The sequence below is a fragment of the Haliotis rubra genome, unplaced genomic scaffold (assembly GCF_003918875.1).
Source record: "Haliotis rubra isolate DU_JTF1 unplaced genomic scaffold, ASM391887v1 Scf57, whole genome shotgun sequence".
Lineage (NCBI taxonomy): Eukaryota > Metazoa > Mollusca > Gastropoda > Lepetellida > Haliotidae > Haliotis > Haliotis rubra.
The window spans coordinates 850,996-876,105 of record NW_025767268.1 but is presented as its reverse complement, the minus strand read 5'-3'; the positions used below and the strand labels follow the sequence as shown (position 1 = coordinate 876,105).

Sequence of the window (25,110 nt, the reverse complement as noted above, 5' to 3'; positions counted from 1 at the left end):
TATTTCAACATAAAAGACATCATAAAATTATAATCGTGAGGCAGAGACCATATACCGAGGACATGTCTCTGCGTGAGGTCAACAGTGTATGGTAAAAGGCTTCCAGTTACGTAACTAAGTAAGAAAAAATATACAAATTTCACTGTATGAGTGTCGGTGTACTGAACCAAAGCATGCGAGGAAACAAAATTTTCTTGGATATATACATGTAAATATTCACTTAAAGATACTGAACCACTAAAGTATGTAGCTCACGGTTCGTTTGATTTCCATCGAAATTTTGAAACAACCTAGAAGTATTTACTTCCGGTGAGGAAGCACATGTGTTTGTTGTTGTGATGTGACGTATATTATACATCTTTGCGCAATATAACATCATCTTCAGTCATTACGTGTGTAATAATTGGAATCATCCAACCGCTTTGGTTCGGCGTGTCCTTTCAACAGTTAGAGTTTCCGGAATAGAGTTTGGGGTAAGAGTTCCACCCGTACCCCGGCCCCTTGTAAAATATGATTAAAAGGACAATGACTTACAGTTGTAGGATTATAAAAATTATGGGAAGTGGGAAGGGTCATTGATTTTGTACCTGACAAGCAGACACTTTGTGCATATATCTAAGGGGGGTGGGTGGGGGGTGTCATTCACAATGTACATGCTTCATTATTTAAATCATCATCACCCCCCACTTACATACTTTCTTAAAGCCTTACTTTGTTCATGAGATCACATGAATTTTGTGTTGTATCTCATCTTTATGACTTCAGCGCAACTGCATCTGGAGAAGAATGGTGATAGCTATTGGCTTTGAAGGCAGCGCTAACAAGCTGGGCATTGGAATTATACAAGATGGGGTTGTTTTGTCAAATCCCCGTCATACCTACATCACACCTCCAGGAGAAGGTAAGCTGGGCCCTTTCAGATCTATATAACACCTGTACAAATATCACAAGCTGGAGGCAACCTGGTTAAGTGTAGAAGGTAGAATCAATGGTTGCAGGTTTACAACATATTCTGCTTCTTGCTGATGAATTGAGGATTATGATCCGTACAAGTATGGGCTTTGAATCCATCAGCAGAGTAATGCACATCAGTCGTTCAGACCACTTGTGACCATGTTGTATTGATAAAACTGGTATATCCTTGTAATGTTTCCCCATGATAGTTGATCAGGCCTGGTTTAAGTTTTAAGGTAGAAACTGAAACAATATAGAAAAGGAATGGAAGGCTGATACTATGCTACGCGATGTTACAGATTGAAAACGGACCTACCTTGCAAATGGCGAGTACTTGAAAATGGGGGAGTTTTTCAAACGCCAATTCCACACTGTTCCGCTTCATTCGTTGAAATATAAAATATACCACATGAAAGACGATTTTCTGATCTTATTGTCCACCAATTTTTATGACATTTCAACTCAAACAGCAGCACCACAGTGCTTTTCCTGCCACCCATTTAGACTGGGCACTGCCATCAAATCCAATGGACGGGACCTTTGACAGATTGGCAAAGCTGACATTCACCTCGCTGTCACTAATTAACTGAACAAACAACAAACACCATTTTTTGATATTATTTACTTTAATGTGTTGTCTAAACATATCAGAAGAAATAACTGAAAAAGATTCAATAGTTTTACTGTAGTATATGAATAAAGAAAATATTCCAGGGTATTTAGCCAAATCTAGTCAATTAGTGGGGGGCTGTGGTATAGCTACTGATAGATTGTTGCTAGCTGATAAAGCAGTGTTTAGTTTGGGTGGTGGTGCTGGTATTCAGCCATGTTATCCATCATCTTGTCTGTGATGACTGCTTCACCACAAAATTTTGGCTGAGATGAATTAGTAACACTAGCCTCTACCAGAAGCAGAGTATGACTTTGATTGAATTTTTAGATGTGGTCAGCAAAATTTTGGCTGAGCTACTAGTAACATGGCAGAGTATGTTGAAACATGTGGTGCAATATAATAAATCTGATATCTTTTGCAATGTGAATCTGAATATTGACAAAGAAAACTCAAGGGTTCTTGATACCTCTGAATGTAGCTAAGGTTACTGGTAGTACATTAACACTCACTCGTAATGCAGATATGCTAACTGTTATTCATTCTCTTCCCACAGAGGTTACTTGTCATATCTTCTTACGAACCTCTGTTCTAATACGGCCATATTTCCCGGTTCTCGTAAAATCCCCTAGCGGCAAAAGATCGCAACACAAATTATCTCCCTTCTTTCTATCCAATCAGAACACGTGTTACATCGACTTAGATTCAACTTGACTAACACAAGCAAATGTGGGGCCACAAATATCCCCCATCTGCCGGGACTTGTGTTGATGTTACACACAAGACGTTTAATGGCTAGCTTGTCCGTTGTCAACGAGGGCTATGGAGACGCCACTGATCCGCCATAACATGACTCAGTTCTGTCTAGAAGAAACATTTGCGCATCGCGCAGGGGAAGAAGTTTAATTTTCTCGAAGCATACGGAAAAATACTGAGGCCTTGCGAATGATCACTTTTGAAACAACGTCGCTGATTGCACAACTAAATCTGATTGCCTCCAATCACGAGTCTTGAACGCTCACACCCTGAAAGGGCCGTATTAGAACAGAGGTTACGTAGGAAGATATGACAGGAGTAACCTCTGTGGGAAGAGAATGACTCTTATTAAGTGTTAATACAATTATGGTTACTGCAATACAGATGTTAACAGTAAATCAGATACGGTTACTGTTGAAACAGATACTGTTAGTTTTAATAGATATGGTTACTGTTAATACAGTTATGATTGTATTCCAGGGCCAGGGATGGGGGCACCGCTCGTATCGACTGCTATTGTGGCACGCACTGTGGCCCAGTTGTGGCAGAAACCCATCGTAGCAGTCAACCACTGCATCGGTCGTATCCTTGTTTCTGCCCCTTCCTTGGGTGCCATTACACCTTAATACATCCCCAGACACCTCTTTCAGGTTAACACCTTTGTACTCATATATTGTGTATTGATGGTGGCAGGTCTGTATCCATATACTGGTATATCCACCCTAGTAGACCGTATGTAGCTGTAGACAGTATGTAGCGGTAGACAGTATGTAGCGGTAGACAGTATGTAGCGGTAGACAGTATTTAGCGGTAGACAGTATGTAGCGGTAGACAGTATGTACATTGTGGTTGTAAAGTTCCTTATCCAGGTCAGACATTGAGATGGGGCGTCTGATCACCGGGGCCAAGAACCCAACAGTTCTGTACGTCAGTGGCGGGAACACTCAGGTTAGTCTGGTCTAAGAATATACAATTATAGTGTCAGACAGAATTATTTTTACAATGTTGTTGGGGACACAAGTGAATAGTTCCCTAGCTTTATTGTACATCATCTTGTATTGATATTTGTACATTCTTATGTTGACTTGTTTGTTCCTCATTGGCACAGGGTGATGTTCTTGATATCAACCCCTGGTTTGCCAAGCTTAGATGTGATTATTTACCCTGTTCCTTACTATATATATATATATATATATATATATAGCTGAAGTGTTGATGACTGAGGTGTAAGGCAACACACAAGCAAATAATGTTATCACTTGTGTGTCTGTCAAGAGACTTGTAACACCATGAATGGATCAGTTTACCTCCTTCCCAACAAATATCAGTGAGATTTACAAGTTTTACCTATGAAATACACAATGCCATTTAGAAAGTGGTCAAATGTAACATATGTCATATTTAAGAAATACACTTCGCTCTACCACCATGTATAGTGTAATAAAACACATTTTGCCCTGAACTATTATAGTTAAGCACGAGGACGCCATGCGTCCAGTGCTTTTACGTTATATAATAGTTCAGGGCTAAAGTGTGTTTTATTACACTATACATGGTGGTAGGGCTAAGTGTATTTCTTTCTAAGATGCCAAATTTAATACTTTCTAAAGATAATTACGATTAATTTAGGGCAGAAAACAAACGACGGTGTCGGTGACCTAAATTAAGAATCCTCGCATTACAGGGCTAACTGGCTGTTCTATTGATGTGTCTGCCCCTAACGTTAAGGCGAGCGTTACCAGAAAAAAACAAATGATAAGAGTTTGATGACTTTCGGATTAAATATCTTCTCTGAATTATTTTAATTACATCTGTCATTAACGTAAACCATATGGGGCAATATGAACGTTGCATTTCTACTACCAGCGTAAGTTTAGATCAGTACATCCAGAGGAAGTTGAGTAGTCAAGCGACATTCCACAATTGCATTGTGGGAATGTAAACATTACGAACGTTACCGTGTCGCTGAAAACTTGTGAGTCGAAATGACACATTTTAACCGTCGTAAAACATAAACGTAATGTTTCCACCAGTGATGTTAGCTGCGTGAAGCAACAGCAAACCAAGAAACTGGATGCAACGGTGTAGTTACATTGTGACGTAATGTAAAATGGTTCGATCACGAGGGGGCACACTAGAATGGCGCAGTGACGGGATAACGTCATTCAATTGTTACGTCATCAAAAAACTATACCTTTATTGTCTGATAATGTATTTTTTTTTCGATTGTTCTAACCGCTAGGCATCTTAGAATTGGGATTACGCTTTCTTAGTAAAGTACAGATTCTAGTACTTTTGTTGGGTTGAGTCCCATTTGGGAGGGTGCGGGTTCGAATCCTGGATTGGACTCAACCAAACAAAAGTACTAGAATCTGTACTTTACTAAGAAAGTGTAATCCCAAATATAACATATGTTAAGTTTTACCTAGTCTGAATGACTTGCATTTGCTTGAATCAACTTTACCCCTGATTGCATTTTGGTTTTGTGCTCATTTGCAGACACTAGTCTAGTCTTGGATTGAACAATAACACATGCAGTGTATTCTTAAGTGAGTGAGTGAGTGAATGTTGCTTAAAGCCGCATCAGCAACTTTGCAGCTATTTGCAGTTAGTGTATTCTTGAAACACAGGTATTGTCATGGGTAATGTGTTTTTGTAGTTCCTTGTATTGTGTGATCTGGCAGGCTGTGTCTCTGTTTCAGGTGATATCTTACTCTCATCGTAGGTATAGAATATTTGGTGAAACAATTGACATTGCTGTTGGAAACTGCTTGGACAGATTCGCCCGAGTTCTAAAGGTATGTCAGTAGGTTTGCCAAACTACTCCAAAATGATATATACTGTGTGGAATGACTTTGTTTTTTCAGTTGTGACTGTCCTTGTAACAACATTATTGCTTGTGTAATAAAACACTATGTGCTCATGTCTGTTTGGTATATTCTTGAGCAGGGAAACCACGTGATGTTAGAGGCCAATAATCCATACCCTGTCTGTTGCAGTTGTCTAATGACCCCAGTCCAGGTTACAACATAGAGCAGATGGCAAAAAGGCAGGTAGTCCACTTGCGTGGTTGGGTTCAGCACTGAGCTGCTGCTGTCAATATGTTAAGCATGCACTAAGTCTCTGATGATATATGATTTGGACAAAAACAAACAACTCATTTCAAATTGAAAAGAAATCTCATTGTGTGTGGAGATGAACCCGAAGAACATCTTGACATTTACTTGAGCTTCATATGTAGACGGGCGGTGGGGTAGCCTGATGGTCAAAGCGTTCGCTCGTCACGCCGAAGACCTGGGTTCGATTCCCCACATGGGTACAATGTGTGAAGCTCATTTTTGGTGTCCCCTGCCGTGATATTGCTGGAATATTGCTAAAAGCGGCGTAAAACCAAACTCACTCACTCACTCATATGTAGGACTGTTGGACAGTAAGGGCTGTGCAATAGGGAAAATGGTATGATTCAGAGACTGCGAGACAGATTGTTACTATGTTACTCTGTGTATGTGATAGTGTTGTGTTGTATTTACAGTAGGGATGTTGTTATCCTAGATAATCTCCTGGGTATACGTTCCGATAAATCTCCACTATAGCCTGGATGCATCTACGGCTCGAGCCGATGATTTTATTACCTCCATTGATTGACTTTTTATCCAATCAGGTGTCTACGCTGGGAAGTTGAGTGTACCAATCATAACTCACTTTCGCTTTTTAAATTATCTAACCGATTAAACTTAGCAACACAATAATATATTGTTGAAGAGGTACTTTAAAGAGGTAGAATGAGTTCTTACATATATTTTTTTAAGATTTCTGACCTGTCAATTTGTCTGTATGTTTTCCCCCCAAATCTGAGTCGCAGTGCGAACAAACTTTCGCTGCTGCAACCACTACTTTTGTTGACACTGGCAAGTTCGGTTGTAACGGCGGCTTATCTGATTGGCTACTGTGAGAATGCGGAGCCAGCAAAGGGAGGTAATAGATCATCGGCTCGTAGATGCATCCAGGATATAGTGGAGATTTATGGGAACGTATACCCTGGAGATAATCGAGGATGGGATGTTGTATTGTTGTGGAGATGTTGTATTGCATTCACATCAGGGTTGATGTGTTTTTCTTCAGGGGAAACAAGTTCCTGGAGCTGCCATATGCCGTGAAGGGGATGGACGTATCCTTCTCAGGCCTACTATCCTACATTGAGGTCAGTCACAGCACTATGTGTGGATTTAACAGTTGAAAAATTCTGCCTCATTAGTACTACCACACAACATTTACTTATTCTGAAACTATGAAATGACTGAACATCTTAGTTTCAAGGGCAATTGGGCTTAAGCCAACATCTCAATATGGACAATACATCTCAGTGCATGTTTATATGCACCTGGTTCTGAAGTGCGACATGTCTGTAAATGCAGGAGCGAGCCCCTCAGCTGGTCAAGTCGGGGGAATACACACCAGAGGATCTGTGCTTCTCCCTGCAGGAAACGGTCTTTGCTATGCTGGTGGAGATTACAGGTAACACTAATTAGTTCCCATGGGAGGTACAGGTGAGACTATTTAGTGCACAGGAGGACATTACAGGTAAGACTAATTCGTACGTAGGTGGAGGTTACAGGTGAGAATCATAAGTTCCCAGGTGGAGATTACAGGTGAGACATGTTAGTTCTTAGATGGAGATTAGTGGTGAGACTAGTAGTCACCAGGTGGGGGTTACACATAAAAATCAGATGAAACTAATGTGTCCCATGGTGGAGGGTACATCTAATACTAGCCAGGCCCCAGATGGATTTTACAAGTGAGACTTATCTGCCCGTACGCGGTGATTACATGTGAGAATAATCTGTCTGCAGATAAAGATTACAGGGGACTACCGTTTTCCCAATTGAAACTTTACATATGAGTTTGGGCTCAAGTGACAGGTAAACTTTATTCGTGATTAACCTGGTGCAGATGAATAAATACATTGCAAGTCATTTGATAGTGTATGTTTGGCTAATGAAGCAATTTTAAAAAGTAGGTTTTTGCTCTCTTGTGGACAATTGGTCATTGATTGTCTGAATGCTAGAATGGGTTTGTTTGCATTTTTGCTTTTGATAATGTCCCTGAGTCTATATCTTTGTCTACAATGTTTTTATAGTAATTAATTAAATACCAGTCAGAGACATTTCTGTTTTTGACTGATTATATTTATGTATTGATATTTGTTGTTCAATATATATATAGAACGTCATACTAGTGCATTTGGATGTTTTGTATTGAATGAGAAGATGTCATGGGAGCAGAGTAAACAACTCGTTCTTCGAACTCGTTGTTTCTCTTCGAACTCGTTGTTTCTCTGCTCCCATGACATCTTCTCGTTCAAAACAAAACATCCAAATGCACTAGTATGACATTCTATATTTATCATATACCCTCTTATCTTGCATTAATCTGTTATGTAATCAAACAAATCATAGTGTAGTGGTAGGGGTTCAATACAGAATCTGGGGGGCAATATGGAATTTGACCACGTCATCCGTATTGCACCCCTGTATCACTATCCTAAGTTTACATGGGTATAGAATAAATGTTTGTGCTTTATGGAGGAAAAACAGAGAAATTGTGTACATACTTTTTACAGAGGGGTTTTGTTCCTCATGCATGGAAATAAACATTGAAGCCAGTTCTTACTTTAAGTATCATATGATATGTTTCACTGACAACCATGGAACACTGTTTATAATACAAAGTATCAGGTGTATATGTCTGTATATGAGCATATAATGAAACGTGTATAACCTGTATGCTTTGCAGAGCGAGCCATGGCACATTGCAGGTCCCAGGAGGTCATGATCGTGGGAGGAGTGGGCTGTGAGTCTAGTCATTCTTGCCATCTTTCACGTTGTTACCTGCACTAGTTGCGTTGGCTGAGTGGGTTAGGTGGAATACTTTGAATGGTTGCCAGACTTGGTGTGGGTTCGAATCCCGGATGGGACTCAACCCAACAAAAGTACTAGAATCAGTACTTTACTAAGAAAGTGTAATCCCAAATATTACATATGTTACATTTGACCATTTTCTAAATGGTATTGTTTAATCATAATTGATAGTATGTTGATTGATCATTTTTCATTTATGTCGACTCTTGTATAACTAAGTATTTACGTAGATCTCTTCTACTTCTTGACACAACGGTGTGTGACCTGTATCTCTACTCATTGAAGTAACTTTATTGTCACTTATACAATGGGCTTCAGTGTCTGCACATGGAACCATACAGCATGGAGATAAATACACAGCTTGAAATAGGTTTTCACTTTGTAGGATAATTTTTCACTGTTTCGACACATTTGTCTTAAATATGTGAACTTTCAAACATGAAACTGAGGATAACATTTTGTAATTAGTTGATTGAAGGACGAGACAAATCTTCAGATTCTGTTGGTCCCAGTCAGAGGTTTAAGGTTGACCACAAGGAACTGAGTAGAAGAGGGACTCACAAGTCAAGTCAAGTATATTTCTGAAATGGGGAGGCCTTAGGCCCAAATCACTATGATATGCATGGGAGACATTAACATTTCATACATTGAGAATATTTTGTCTGACAAGCATTGCTTTGTACACATAAATAGCTAAGTTAATTCATTATTTATGGACATCAATATTGCAAATTTGTGATGTGTAGGATGGACAAAGTATTTTTCAGATATAAATTTGGTTCTGATTTCTTCATAGGCACTACAAATGCAAATAAAATGATAATCCTCAATATATGGTTCTTTACAAACTAAACATGGTCTGTCTGGTCTATCCTGCTAAATATATCAACCTGTTTCTATTGCGAATGTGGGAACCACACATTAGGCGAGTTAGAGTATTTTGAAATTTTGACAGTGTTAAAGTGTCTATGTACATTTCATGAACAAATGACATTTTAATCGAAGAAATTAGGGATGTTTTTTTATCCATTGCATAAAGCATAGTGCCACTCTTGTTCATAGATAACCATAATACGATTAACAAATTCAGAGAGGAATCGGTTTATATCACCGACCTGTTGTAGTTCCCAGATGTAGAGGGGCTAACATATGCAGCAGGATATATATACATACATTTCCTCCGTAGACATATTTAAGTTACACTGGTGTAAGTGTTTAAGGCTGCCTTTACTCTGATCCAGGCAATAAAAGACTTCAAGACATGATGGAGAAGATGGCTGAAGAAAGGGAGGCAATTCTATATGCTACAGATCAGAGGTAGGTGACCATGAGTTAGCTACCTTGAAGCACCAGTTGTAAGTTAATTGACAGTTGGATGAATTTGAACATTGCATCATGTTAGATATGAATTCTCTGAGAATAATGTTTTGTTAATTTGGTAGACAATGATGATCAGGTTATGTTGTTCTGTTTGTTGTTTGTTTCTTATTAATGCCACACTCAATACACTCACCTCACCAGACTTGTCATAGGAGGCGACTGACACGATCGGGTGGTCAGGCTTGCTGACTTGATTGACACATGTCATCGGATCCCATTTTCATAGATCGATGCTCATGCTGTTGATCACTGGATTGTCTGGTACAGACTCAATTATTTACAGAATCCCCATATATCTGGAATATTGCTGAGTGTGGCATAAAACTGACTCACTGATAGAACCATACCCCTGCTCTTTGGTTTCACAACATTCATGAAGCTACAGACCTGACTTGTCTCACACAGGCACACTCACACACTCACTTACTGAGTACAGCAGAAATTTGTCCATTGCAGGTTCTGTATCGACAATGGTGCCATGATTGCACAGGCTGGATGGGAGATGTTTAAAGCAGGGCAGACTACTCCACTCAATGAGACAAGCTGCACCCAGAGGTAGGAAATGCAGTGTTACATTACAGGCCTTGGAAATTACATACATTGTAGCTCAACGGTCTGTTCAGAAAGAGATTTTAGCACCGAGGTGATGGTAACTCTCATACCTTAACATGGACATAGAACTGAAGTCATGGTACGAGTAATGAAGTAGTGGCCGGTAAAGTGTGTATCAAAGTTCTAAGTGCAGCCATGACACTTTGAAATGACATGAGTTTTTCCACGCACCTCACTGGCTTGCTATTTACAGTCCGTTTGAGTCAGAAACGGACCGATGAATTGCAAATTTAATCATTGTACAAAATTGCCACATAAATATAAATAGTACACATGTTTATCATTTACTAATACCCAACAGCTTTCTTATATTTGAAAATTTTCCGGACTCCACCAAAAAAGTTGTTTAAGAAACTATCATCATTGAAAACGTAAAAGTTGTTATCTGTCGCGGCGGGGTGAAACCACAGAAACGGAACAGCCAGTCATGGCGGGGGACATCTCAAAATCTATTCCGGGAGACCTGTCGGTTCCTCGTCCGTCGTAGTGTCATAGTCACGACTTAAAGGGATGACATGTGGTGCCACAGTTGCCTGTTGTAAGCCATCCCGAGACCAGTAACTTTGTTCAATGACGTTAGCTACCTTGTTGACACAGTTTTGCCAAGTTTCAGTCGTGATTTTGTTAAGGGATTCCTTAACCAAAACCTCTACGTCACGTAATCTAAAAGTTGTGTTTGATCTGGCAACATCTCCTTTGACAATACCCCATATCATTTCAATGGGGTTAAGGTCACAGTGATAGGGTGGAAGTCCCAGAATATCGTGACCCTTACTTGTTATGTAACTGTCAACTTTGTAGAAAGGTTCACCTTTGTGGGTTTTTATGATCTCATATAGCTCAGGCTTCGTTGCCTTTGAAGGCTGTGCGATCTGAAATTTGTCGAGCCATGATATCATATTACCTTTTCGACTGTTCGATGTCGGGGCTTTACTGTTGGGGTCCTGCAGGCTGTGGTATGGGGCATTGTCCATTACGATAAAAGACTTCTCTGGTAGAGCTGGTACCAACTTGTTTTTAACCCAATCGAGGAAAACCGCACCATTCATCTCGGAATGGTAGTCTCTGTTATCTGTGGACTTTGCCCTGAATACCAAGTCGCAGCCTTGTTTTCATTTGTGTGATTTTGACACAACCCCTACCTGCTTCGCATCACCCTCACAATGTTTGTGTTCCAGAACATTTGTCAGTACCCTTGCTGATACTCCTAAAGCTTTTGCTGCCCGCTTACAGAATTTATTAATGGCATAAAATGGTTTGCCCCTTTCGGCTTCAGCACGGAAAAAATCGTACACTTTCATCATCAACTGTTTCACGTCAGCATTCAACTTCATTTTTCATCAGGCATGTGTATCCCGTGCACGACGAGATATTGGCTGTTCCGTTTCTGTGGTTTTACCCCGCCGCGACAGATAACAACTTTTGCGTTTTCAATGATTTCAAATATAAGAAAGCTGTTGGGTATTAGTAAATGATAAACATTTGTACTATTTATATTTTATGTGGCAATTTTGTACAATGATCAAATTTGCAATTCATCGGTCCGTTTCTGACTCAAACGGACTGTACACCCACTGAGCATTGCAAAGCAGTGTGATCTTCTGCTATCAACACCAAGCAACCGATCTATCACTCAGGTTTTTGAGAGCACAGAAACATTATAAATACTATATTTTTTGTAGTGGTGAGTTATTGTGATCTGTGGTTCAAGCTGATACATTTCTCAGATTTGATGAAAACATGTATCTTAGCCTTTATCTGTAGAACAGTAGCAGGACAGTTTAGCTTTAAATATTTGACTGTACCAAATGAATTCCCCCAGTTTGGAATTCCCAGCAGGCAACATAGAAAATGTTACTGGCCTGTTGGGCTGGGTAGGTTCTAAATTTTCTACCCGGGTACCCCACCCCCTATTACCTTGCCCTACCCAGATACCCGTTATGTTAATCCCTGACATCAAATTTGTACCAAAGGGCAATAGATTTTTCAGCTTGGAGACTAAAAGTTCAGGTTTTTCAATATCTTAACCATGTATTATATTAAAAAATTACCTAAATCTAAATCTTCAAAGACAATACAACCTCTTAATCATGAAGTATAACATATTACATTGTTTAATCTGTTAGTCACATGATCATAACGGGTCAGGGTATTGAGACGGGTACCCAGGTCTAACTCATTACCCACCCATGGGGCAGTGGGGTAGCCTAGTGGTTAAAGCGTTCGCCCGTCATGCCGAAGGCCTGGGTTCGATTGACACATGGGTACAATGTATGAAGCCCATTTCTGGTATCCCCTGCCGTGATATTGCTGGAATATTGCTAAAAGCAGTGAAAAACCAAACCCACTCATTACCCACCAGTCCCGGGTATCTGGGTTACCCGTTCCAGCCCTAAGCGGGACTGGATTCATTGAAAATAATAGAAGAGCGCTCAGCCAATCAGAAAACGACAGTTATGTGTGAGTTAAGATAATGCAAATTAAAAGTACCGGAAGACGAATACCATGTTCTTCCTATTTGTGATCATTACAGCAACATTAGAAGCAGATATATACCCAGTTAGTTTACGAAACAACCAGAACATGAATTAAACTAGGTATTGTCAACTCCTAAACGTATATTGATTGAAAATATTGCTTTGTTTATTTATCATGCTTTCAAAACAGATGTTATTGGAACTGTTCTCTGTGTGAGTCATGCTTTGTGGAGTCATCCATGTGAATTGAACCGTCATGTGTGATGCACATTGTATAATGTATTCCTCTTGTGTCAGGAGGGCATGTCAAGCCAGTCATGGAAGGCAATGTAATTCTCTCTGCAGACTTAGTCAGGCCTGAAAAATGTTGATAACAGGTCTTGATTCTGTTCCTACTTTTATCAGGGGGCAGTGGGGTAGCCCAGCGGTTAAAGCGTTCGATCGTCACGCCGAAGGCCCATGTTGATTTCTCCACATGACTACTATGTGTGAAGCCCATTTCTGGTGTTTTCCCACCGAGATATACTGCTAAAAGCAGCGTAAAACACTCGACTCACTCACTCACACTCACTCGCTCCTTTTGTCAGGACCATAGTTGTACTGATATGGCTAAAAAGGTAATAGCTTTACACCTGCACTGCACATTAAGCTGACAAGCAGTGATGTAATAGATACAGTTAAGGTGGTGTTAAGTACACTCACTCACTCACTCACTCACTCACTCACTCACTCACTCACTCACTCACTCACTCACTCACTCACTCACTCACTCACTCACTCCTCACTCACTCACTCACTCACTCACTCACTCACTCACTCACTCACTCACTCCTCCACTCACTCACTCACTCACTCACTCACTCACTCACTCACTCACTCACTCACTCACTCACTCACTCACTCACTCACTCACTCACTCACTCACTCACTCACTCACTCACTCACTCACTCACTCACTCACTCACTCACTCACTCACTCACTGTTGAGTCTGACATGTGATGGATGTTTCAGGTTTCGAACAGATGAAGTGGAGGTGACCTGGAGGCAGTGATTGCAGTAGGTAGTGACATGGAAGAGAACACTCCAGATGATGTAAGACCCAGATGTCCCCCATCTCAAGACAAGGACTTGTCTCTTTGGTGGCTCTAATATGACATGCTTTGTACATAGGAACTTGTAAATAAATATAAATGACATGGTATGCACATCGTAGCTTGTCTTTTTACCAGATCCCTTCTACCCGAGGCTCAGAACGTGGAGCATGTTGAGGCAAGTCATTTATGACTTTAAACAAAACAAATATATGAGAAATGTCGTATTCTGTTCAGTGCATCTTCGATAACTTTAGGGTCTTAGTTTTTGTAACTATTAATTATTAGGTGTGGCAGTTTCATATGGGTATTGTGGAAACTACACGATTGGAGGCACACACCAGTGTTCCTGTCATATGTGAAAATGGAAGTTTGAATATTGACGGTAACGGCTAACACTGCGACTTTGAATGTCAACATATTGCTCAGATTGTGTTGGTATTCCCTATCTACACACCTGTAGAAGAAAGTTTGGAATGACTCCAGAACACTTAGCCAATGATTCCTGGGTTATTCAGACTTATGCCTGGACATAGATTCACAATGCCACATAAAATCAACGATCTAACCCACTCAGCTGCCACAGTTTCCATGACAACCGGTAGTCCAGATCATGTGCTTTGTGTACCCCTCTGGCAAATGTGAATTAGTATGTCTTCCCACAGCAGATTTCTCTGAATGACATTGGTTGCTGTCTGAGATAGTGGATTCAAATCCTGGATTGGACTAAACCAACAAAAGTACTTGTATCAGTACTGAGAAAGTGTAATCGCAAATAGAACATGTATTATACCAGGACAGCTAGCCAGTGTGGTGTGTTGTCTTGTGCATAAAGCTCAGGTCACAAATCAGTTGAAGTTCAGCATGGGTTCATGGGAGTCCATCAATGGGTGACAGTGTTTGGCAGCTTGACTCCTGAGAGTTTCAGGACATCAGTCACGCGGCACAACCAAGCACGCATGTGTTCTCACCTTAAGCAAGTGAGTTTGTTCAAAATTGCGTGTTCACCCAGCAGAAAATGGGTACCCGGTGGGATAAGTCATGTGACTATTAACCTTGTAGCGCCTCACAGGCAGCTTGGGTTATCCAGGGTAATAATGTGTACCATGTTTTATGCGCCTGGAGCATGTCCTTGCCGCATGGAGTTCAGCACTATATAAGTGGCCATTATTATCTCAGGGAAGTGTTTCAAACTTCTAGCTGTATGGCTAGTTGGTTACTTCAGGTGGTGATTCAGACTTTCAGAAGAACAGCTACCTAGTACGTTTTTTCAGCTTCAGTCACCAAGATTCTAACAGGTTGTTCAGACACCAGGGCAGCTACTCACTTAGTTCAAACAGGTTCAGACATCAAAACGGCTAACCAGTACATGTAGCAATTTGGTTTGAAACAGTTTGTTAAGACACCAGGACTGCTAGTAGGTAAGCTTTCACAGGCTCAGACACCCAAAGCTGCTAGCCAGTTGGTTCAAACAGATTGCACAGAGTGAGTGAGTGTAGTTTTACGCAGCACTCAGCAATATTCCAGCTATATGTAAATAATAGAGTCTGGACCAGACAATCAAGTGATCAACAGCATGAGCGTCGATCTGCGCAATTGGGAACTGATTACACGTGTCAACCAAGCCAGCGAGCCTGACCACCCGATCCCGATCTTCACGGTAGATTGCACAGACAGTTTAACAGCTGGCAGTTGGTTTTCCCAGAATCGGTCCCCAGGATAGCTAACAAGTTAGTATGAACAGGTTGTTACCACTCAAGGAGCCAATACAGATTGCTAGGTTTGATCATAACGATGGTATGAAAAAGGCGTGCACATGCATATACGCACGTACGCATGTACGCACGAACGCACGAAATATAATCTATGATGCTTTATATTGTTCACTTCATATGGACGTGCGAGAAACGCGACACAGCTATTAGCAGAGACCATATAATTATATGGTCTCTGCTATTAGTGAGTTTGCCTTTATGCTACTGTCACCAGTGTCCCTGTTGTTTCATGTCAGGTAAAACGGTTAACCTGAAATGTGCTTTGCACGTTTGTTATGTGGCTGTAGTGATTGTGCTTTGAAACAGACATGTCTGGTTTTTTAATCTAGAATTGATTTGGAAACCGAAAGAAAATCTATGTTTTGAGATAGGAAACTACTCCGACTTCCCCAAGTACATAGGACATTGAGGACGTGAAAGCCGACCATGTGTCTGTTATATACGTACAGTCAGCCTTCTAAAACTCTCACATCCCGAAACGTCTTGACAGATCTAGCTTCCCATGCTTGTCAACAACGAAGGGACATAACTCTGATACACCTACAGTGGCAATCTCGCATCGCTTGACAATGAATCACCGCTCCGATCATGGACAGCAAATGAAACAGCAAATATATCTACAAACAAACTCTACTGCCGCGTAACACTTAATTTTTGTCGGAATCAAACCCGGGTCCTCTGCAAAACCACTGGGCTACCCGCTGTCTCCTCTGTTAACGGGGCGGTTGGGTAGCCTAGTGGTTAATGCGTTCACTCGTCACGATGAAGACTCGGGTTCGATTCCCACATGGGGACAATATGAGGAGCCCATATCTGGTGTCCCCCGCCTTGATATTGCTGGAATCTTGTTAAAAGCGGCTTAAACGTCACTCACTCACTCATTCACCCACCCTTCCTTAACAGCTCATATGGGCATTCCAGGTTAAAGTTGGCCCTAAGCATCTTAGTCGTAAGAGGCGACCAACTGGATCGGATGATCAGACTCTGTAACTTGATTGCGCTTCAACGTGTCCGACGAAGATGCTCAGAATATCAACCACATGATTGCATGGTTCAATTCGGGTTATGTACAAGCTGCTGTCATTAAGCGGCGTTGATAGAAAAAGTTTATCACTAGTAGGTGGCCGCAAAATATGGTGCACATACTGAGATGGGCGTTGCATTTACATACTATAATCCCAACCAACATGCGGCTATGTATACCATGTTGATCCATCATTGATGACTAGACACTTTAGCTTGAAATCAATGTTAAAAGACTAGTGTCTCTACCAAGCTCCCCCCACACCTGTAAATACCACCGATCTGTCGCCACTGAAAACCAGTTGTGTATAGGAAGATAAGCTAGGATAAATTTAAATCTGGCATGTCATGAAGATAACGACTTGCGAAAGCGCAACAAAACTGAAAAAGATCGGTCAAGAAGTAAAGTCCAACACTTGGGTTCAAGAGGCTACCGATAACCAACAGGTTAACATTCGTTCAGCCTTCCTAGATGACACGACAAATCTCTCTGCAATGGTTACTACTCTCCATGATACATGGAGCCGGGTTAGGGTAGCCTCGTGTTAAGGTGTTAGCTCGTTACGCCGAAGATCCGGGTTCGATTCCCCACATGGGTACAATTTGTAAAACCCATTTATGGTGTCCACCACCGTGATGTTGCTGGAATATTTCTAAAAGCGGACCCGTGAAGGTCCGGGTTAGAATGAACCTTCAGTAACCCATGCTTGTCGTAAGAGGCGACTGACGGGATCGGGTGGTCAGGCTCGCTGGCTTGGTTGACACATATCATCGGTTCCCATTTGCGCAGATCGATGCTCATGCTGTTGATCACTGGATTGTCTGGTCCGGACTCCATTATTTACTGACCGCCGCTATATAGCTGGAATATTGCTGAGTGCGGCGTAAAACTAAACTCACTCACTCTCTCTAAAAGCGGCGTAAAACCATAATCAATCAATCACTCACAGAAGGAGCCTATGAATGAGTATGTCGAACCTATGAATGGGTATGTCGAACCTATAGCCTAGTTATGGAAGCACGGCAGTCATCTTTGGATGTTGCTTCATGAACATAAGCACTTCGACGAAAGACTGAACAGTGTTACTGCGATAGAATGTTTTTTGTACTTGTTACAAGGAGTTTTCCCTGCTCGTTTCCTTGATGTCAATTAGGTTTTCCGTCCTGAAATGTGGGTCTGAGTGTGATTGGTTGACAGGGTCTTGCATAACACGCCGAGTTGTGGGAGACATGTACAAATACTAAACCGAGGGTTGTAAAACCATGACATGATGTAGTATTGATCCAGTGGCAACCTGTTGGTTACGGATACCGCCTGTCAGATCGTGGATGTGTAGGAATGTATTTGGCATTGTCAGCGATGAAACGAGCCGCGCCCACGTAAGTGCCCGTTACTTACATTTTGATTGTGTATGTGCCCGTGTGTGTAACATGCTTTGTGGTGTGAGTGCGTTATGTGTGCATGTGTGTGCGTGTGTGTGTGTGTTTGTGTGGCACAAAGAGAGAGGGAGAGAGAGACTGTGTCAATAGCAAATGATTGCATTTCATTTCATGATAATACAATTTGAAACTTAATTCCTCACTTTACAAGCTGTTCAAACGCTTTAATGAGATGTTCGCGCCGTGCCTGTGGTTTATAAGCAAAAAAAGAGGGACAACCATATGTTGAGTTTCATAGTCACTCCTCAGAGGTTGTCAGAATGTGGTTCGTGTCCAATGCACTGTGCTTATTACACAAAGAGAGAGAGAGAGAGAGAGAGAGAGAGAGAGAGAGAGAGAGAGAGAGAGAGAGAGAGAGAGAGAGAGAGAGAGAGAGAGAGAGAGAGAGAGAGAGAGAGAGAGAGAGAGAGAGAGAGACCACAGGCATTTATGTATATATATGTATTTCGTGAACATAGTGTGAGTTTAGATACTCTATACAACAACCGTCTGTGTATAGAGATCAAGCGCAATGTGTGTCACAAAGTTCCCACAAGTAGGCTTTAGATCAGGAAATCAAAGCGACTTCCTCTTAGTTTGTACTGGCAGTTTTTATTACGCTCGTAACAAGTATATAATTAAACACACAAAGAGAACAAGGAAGCATGCAGCTGGTTAGGGAGTGAGTAATGGTCAGCGTCTGGGTGGGTGAGTGGGTGAATCTGGTTTTGCGCATCGTTTGGCATAATTCCAGCAACATCGCCACCAGGAACACCAGTTAAGCTTCATGCATTGGAATAATTGGATGGGAACTAAACCCGGAATATCGGCGTGACTGGTGAACACCTACCAGGCTGCCTCGCCCCTGCCTTGAAAAGGGGTCCCAGTGCTATGGAGATTCAGAACCTGTGGAAAATCTAGACTTGCTTAATTCAGGACTTGTTTCACATCTGCGGCAGGTGGAAGAGAAATTAACAGGGTTTAGAGAATGTGAGACTCACTAGGGGAGAATTAACTGATTGGGTGTCATTACATCAACCAAGGGCTTGTCTGTTCCAAACTCGAGTATTTACAGCACGTCTTCATTAATCAGGGGTGCCTAGTGCTAGGCTGCCCCTAGGGTGTCCTCCGCTGTTATATTGCTGGACTATTGCTATTAGCGGCGTAAAACTAAACTCATTCACTTGCTCATCTGAAATAGTCACCGCGACTATTCGAAATCAAATTGATAGAATAAGAAATACGAAAAGGAATCCGAGCGAAAATAGGGCGGAATGTGAGAAAGAAAAGAAACCTGAACTACCATTTAAAAGCAGCAGAAAGCGTACCGACGACTTATTTTCGGCGGGTACAATATTACTGATTCCTGTATTTATGCGCGAAAGTTGAGCGATTACCACTGAAGCGTGTCCAGTCGAGCCAGGTTCTCACGCTGTGCGACCCGGTGCGATAAAGGACTGGGAGTCAGTGAGCTGCCTTGCCACACACCTGTACTGAAAGTACAGCCCCGCGTGAGATCATCCACGGCCTGGCTACTAGGACACAGCCTCACCATGGAATGCCCTTTGCATTCACGGCTTGGTGATTTGAGGAGATCCTGTTTATATATTATGACAGAATAGCAGCTAGTTGAGAACAAACAAGTTGATTTGGGTGCTTAATATGCCAACGTAAAAAACTCAATCTTGTAAAAAAACAACCGACAATAGATGCCGAATAACAGAGAGCACTTGCTTAGCAGACAGGCCAGGTAAACTATTCTGCTCTAGACCATTAACTCCCCCACTTGTGACTCACTCAAAATATGTCCTCTGTCCTTCCTGACATTTGACCCTATGTAACTCATTCCACGCCCCTAGTCGCTCGTAATCCTTCCCAGGTTGCCTAGGGGTTGATGGGGTAGCCGAGCAGTTTCAGTGTTCGCTCGTTACACAGAAGGTCCAGGTTTGATTCCTTAGATGGGTACGTTGTATGAAGCCTATTTCTGGTGGTGAGGGACGGTGGCTAGCCTAGTGCATAAAACATCCGATCATCACGCCAAAGTCCCGGGTTCGATTCTCAACATGGGTACAATGTGTGAAGCCCATTTCTAGTGACCGCCGTTGTGATTTTGCTGGAATATGGCTACAGGCGGCGTAAAACTAAACTCACTCACTCACCGTAGGTCTCCTTGCACTCGCTATTCCTTCCACGTTCTCTTGCACTCATAATTATTTCCACCCTTCCAAGGGCTCGTAATTCCTTCCACAGTCCTCGGCCCTTTATGTTATTCCACGCTCTCTGTACCACTCGTTGGATCACGCAGCAATTCTCTGTCTGAGTACCGCCCCTTTGAACAGAAACCTGTTGTCATGGGTCTGAATCCCGAATTTTCATCAGCACAAGAACCGAGCTCAGGAGTTTCAGCAGTGACCTGCTTCACTATGGGCTTTCTTGAAACGTTAAACTGACCCGCCGTGACATACCTGAAATACTAGTCAAGTGGCGTCAAACCCAACTACCTCTCTCACCATAGCAACTCCTCTTACGATCCATAGTACTCATAACTGCACTCACATTCCCCTACGCTCGCACCTCCTTCCACACTACCTACCATTCGTAACTCTCCTACGATCCCTATCACACGCGATTCCTCTTACGATCCCTATCATTCGTAATTCCTCCTACGATCCCTAGTGCTCGTAACCCCACTCACATTCTCTTACACTCGTACTTATTTCCACACTACCTATCACTCGTAGCCCCTCATACGATCCCTATCATACCTCATTCCTCCCACTATCCCTATCACTCGTAACTCCTCCTACGATCCCTGTCACTCGTAGCCCCGCCTACGATCCCTATCACACGTGACTTTTCCTACGACCCCTATCACCCGTAGCCCCTGCGATCGTCATCACTCATAACTCCTCCTACGATCCCTATCACTCGTAACTCCTCCTACGATCCCCATCACACGTAACTCCTCCTACGATCCCTATCACACGTAACTCCTCCTGCGATCCCTTATCACATATAACTTCCCAGCACTCGTTACTCCTCCTACGATCCCTATCACACGTAACTCCTCCTGCGATCCCTTATCACATATAACTTCCCAGCACTCGTTACTCCTCCTACGATCCATATCACACGTAACTCCTCCTACGACCCCTTATCACATATAACGTGTATGATCCCCAGGGAGTTGAGATTGACAATACGATGTGCCGTTGAGATTGACATCCAGTGAACGAGGGAAAAACAAAGCGCCTTTGAGCAGCTGAGCTGAGCTGTATATCGGCGCTATACAAATGTTAGTATGTATGTATGTATAACTTCCCAGCACTCGTTACTCCTCCTACGATCCCTAGCAATTCGTTACTCCTCCTACGATCACGACCCCTCTCTCCATGTGCTCGTACCTTCCATGCACCTTACACACGGCCCACAACCTATTAGATATTCGTTATCAAAACGCCAAACAACTTTAGTTTGGAACATTGCTGTGAATCCCGTCTTCACACAATGATTAACACTCAGTAGTGAATACCACATACACTTGAAGCGGTTCCCTACAACAGGGAGTTTTTGTTGCTTTTCTTCCTGTATGTAAAGAAGTACTGTTACGCCAAATAGCAAACATCCTGGTTAGCTTCGTGGATGACATTATAACGCTCTATAGCTAGACAAAGTGGAGGATCCATGTTGCCACTGTATACACACAGAACATTCATCACTGGCCTCCCTCATCCGGGACACAACAGCTGGTGTCTGTGTGTTTCTTGTTGAGCAATATTCCAGCTATATGACCTTGAACAGGACCAGACAATCCAGTGACTGACGCTGTGAGCAGAGGCCACAAACAACGACAGTCCATCAACCAAGGTCTGACCACCCGGTCCAAATGGTCACCTCTTTGACCGGAACGGGCTACTGGGGCCCAATTCAAACCCGGAATTTCCACAGAGTGCCATAACGGTAAGTGCTGATTGCAGCGGTATTGGCGCAGTACGAAAAGCATTAATCGCGTGACTACACGACATCGTTTATCCAGTGTACGGTACATCCATTCTATTATGATGAATAGAACACTGGATAACCGAGTGTCAAGTACACCTGCCTATGTATCTACGTATCTATTTATCTATTAAGATGAATGTCTGTGTTTATCATCTAATAAAATATATGTTTGTATAAAATGATCGCATCACTGATGCAGTAGTAATGGCACTTTAATCTTTGTTTAGGAAGAATAGGTACAGCATTTGCTCCTGTTAAGACCTTAAGGATGACTAAAGTCATGGATAGTTTAGCTGATGCGACTACTTGGAGACACGCGCAAAGCGGATGTAATATATAAAGCAATATACTTCCTTGTTCAACGTTATAGTATTAGTATCAAGCCATGGCCTGCTTCTGTTTTCACCTTTGCCAGTATGTGTGCATGTCAAAGCAGACCCGTCTAAAAACACCGTGTAAGGAATATAGCGTGCAGGTGTGTAAGGTATACAGCATACAGGTCTGTAAGGAATATAGCGTACATGTGTGTAAGGTATGCAGCGTAAAGATGTGTAAGGAATGTAGTGTACATGTGTGTAAGGTATACAGCGTACAGATGTGTAAGGTATACAGCGTACATGTGTGTAAGGTATACAGTGTACATGTGTGTAAGGAATATAGCGAACAGGTGTGTAAGGTATACAGCGTACAGTTGTGTAAGGAATATAGCGTACAGATGTGTAAGGTATACAGCATACAGGTGTGTAAGGAATATAGTGAACAGGTGTGTAAGGTATACAGTGTACAGGTGTGTAAGGTATACAGCGTACAGGTGTGTAAGGTATATAGTGTACATGTGTGTAAGGTATACAGCGTACAGGTGTGTAAGGAATATAGCGTACATGTGTGTAAGGTATACAGTGTACAGGTGTGTAAGGTATACAGCGTACAGGTGTGTAAGGTATATAGCGTACATGTGTGTAATGTATACAGCGTACAGGTGTGTAACTGTAAGGTATACTGCGTACAGGTGTGTAAGAAATATAGCGTACAGGTGTGGAAGGTATACAGCATATAGGTGTGGAAGGAATATAGCGAACAGGTGTGTAAGGTATACAGCGTACATGTGTGTAAGGTATACAGCGTACAGTTGTGTAAGGAATATAGCGCACACGTGTGTAAGGTATACAGCAAACAGGTGTGTAAGGAATATAGCGAACAGATGTGTAAGGTATACAGCGTACAGTTGTGTAGGGAATATAGCGCACACGTGTTTAAGGTATACAGCAAACAGGTGTGTAAGGAATATAGCGAACAGATGTGTAAGGTATACAGTGTACAGGTGTGGAAGGTATACAGCGTACAGGTGTGTAAGGAATATAGCGAACAGGTGTGTAAGGTAAACAGTGTACAGGTGTGTAAGGTATACAGCGTACAGGTGTGTAAGGTTTATAGCGTACAGGTGTGTAAGGTATACAGCGTACAGGTGTGTAACTGTAAGGTATACTGCGTACAGGTGTGTAAGAAATATAGCGTACAGGTGTGGAAAGTATACAGCATACAGGTGTGTAAGGTATATAGCGCACACGTGTGTAAGGTATACAGCATACAGGTGTGGAAGGAATATAGCGAACAGGCGTGTAAGGTATACAGTGTACAGGTGTATAAGGTATACAGCGTACATGTGTGTAATACAGCGTACATGTGTGTAAGGTATACAGTGTACAGGTGTGTACGTTATACAGCACTGTATTCCTTACACACCTATACGCTGTATACCTTACATATCTGTTCAATATACCTCGCACCCGTACAACTTCCTACCGCACAACCCCATACTTTATCATTTTCATTACGACATCGCACAACTCTATATCAATACAACATGATACATTGCGCACCTGTACAACAGTACAACGGTATCACCTGTGTACCTGTTTGATAACTTATGACTATATGTCTCATATACACTGTACCCAATGCAATCCAAGCGGGTTTAACTTCTAGGTCAAATATTTTTCCACAGCTGCTGTTTCGCTCTGGTATACAGTGAAGAGGCAGTCTTTTTCAGACACTATAAATATATCTCCCTGTACACATACAGCCGTGTATCAGGAAGAGCTGCCCCTCTCTTACTTGTGCAATACCTTAGCTGTAACAGCCAGGGTGGTATACATACCAGTGCATTATTCAATGAGTTGTGTATAACCTGCAAGACGGGTCAGTCCACTATCATACATGCAGACCACGATCCCTCACATGTCGTTTACATATTACGGATGTGTACACATCCTGAATTCAGGAGTGTACAGATGCTCCACCGTATTATAAACTTCATTAACTTCATCCCAGTTGGTGGTTGTATTAATAACGTGCGACATGGCTCGTAAGGCAACCACTGCGCGTCAGCGTGGTCGACAGCCACCCCCACCCTGCTCCAGTGAGCTATCGGTGTAAATATTACATATATAGTAACTTGTAGGACAACATGGTGTGTCATAGCTGCGTGTCCGTATACCGCTCCTGTCTGCTCGTGTTCGAGTGTGAGATAAGGGAGAGGGAAGGGAAGGGATCACATTCCTCTATTTTTATCACACACAATATTTTACATTCATAAACATCTTACACTATAACGTGAATCCAGACAATACTTTGACCTTTATACATTGTTATGGTATCCCCGTATAACTTGAACTCATCTAAAATTATACCTTGAGCCCATTTTCATTAAACCTTGATCCCATGTTGCATTTTACCTTCAGCTCATGTCACAGTATACATTGATCCTATCTTACATTATATCTCGAGCCCATCTTACAAGTTATAACTTGAGCATATCTTACATTATACATTGGGTCCATATTATATTATGCATCGAGCGCATCTGACACTAAACGGGGCGGTGGGGTAGCCTAGTGGTTAAAGCGTTCGTTCGTCACGCCGAAGACCTGGGTTCGATTCCCCACGTGGGTTCAATGCGTGAAGCCCATTTCTGGTGTCCCCCGCTGTGATGTTGCCTGAATATTGCTAAAAGTGGCGTAAAACTATATTCACTTAATCACTCATTTACTCTTACATTAAACCTTGCGTCCATATTACCATATGCATTGAGC

General features: G+C 42.0%; 2 protein-coding genes and 1 long non-coding RNA gene across 3 annotated transcripts in view; 2 read left to right on the top strand and 1 right to left on the bottom strand.

Annotated features, from left to right (window-relative positions):
• Positions 1–284: 284 nt before the first annotated feature.
• On the top strand, positions 285–13,909 carry LOC124254296 (probable tRNA N6-adenosine threonylcarbamoyltransferase). The gene is given in 12 exon segments (XM_046688210.1): positions 285–473; positions 766–998; positions 2,784–2,902; positions 3,195–3,268; positions 5,023–5,118; positions 5,320–5,369; positions 6,443–6,521; positions 6,736–6,835; positions 8,114–8,170; positions 9,480–9,555; positions 10,075–10,173; positions 13,720–13,909. Coding segments are annotated over 11 exon segments (1,002 nt in total). The 5' UTR covers positions 285–473; positions 766–786; the 3' UTR covers positions 13,760–13,909.
• Positions 1,492–11,892, bottom strand: LOC124254297. The gene is made up of 3 exons (XR_006892443.1): positions 11,882–11,892; positions 3,922–3,924; positions 1,492–1,716 (listed from the first exon to the last, which is right to left on the bottom strand). It is a non-coding gene; the product is annotated as an uncharacterized LOC124254297 (long non-coding RNA).
• Positions 13,910–17,861: 3,952 nt separating the features above from the next.
• LOC124254299 (protein phosphatase 1 regulatory subunit 16A-like) overlaps positions 17,862–25,110 on the top strand; it is a 49,888-nt gene continuing 42,639 nt past the window's right edge. Inside the window, exon 1 of the mRNA XM_046688214.1 lies at positions 17,862–17,977. The gene's annotated coding sequence lies outside the window, so the exon portion shown is untranslated. The remainder of the gene's footprint in view (positions 17,978–25,110) is intronic.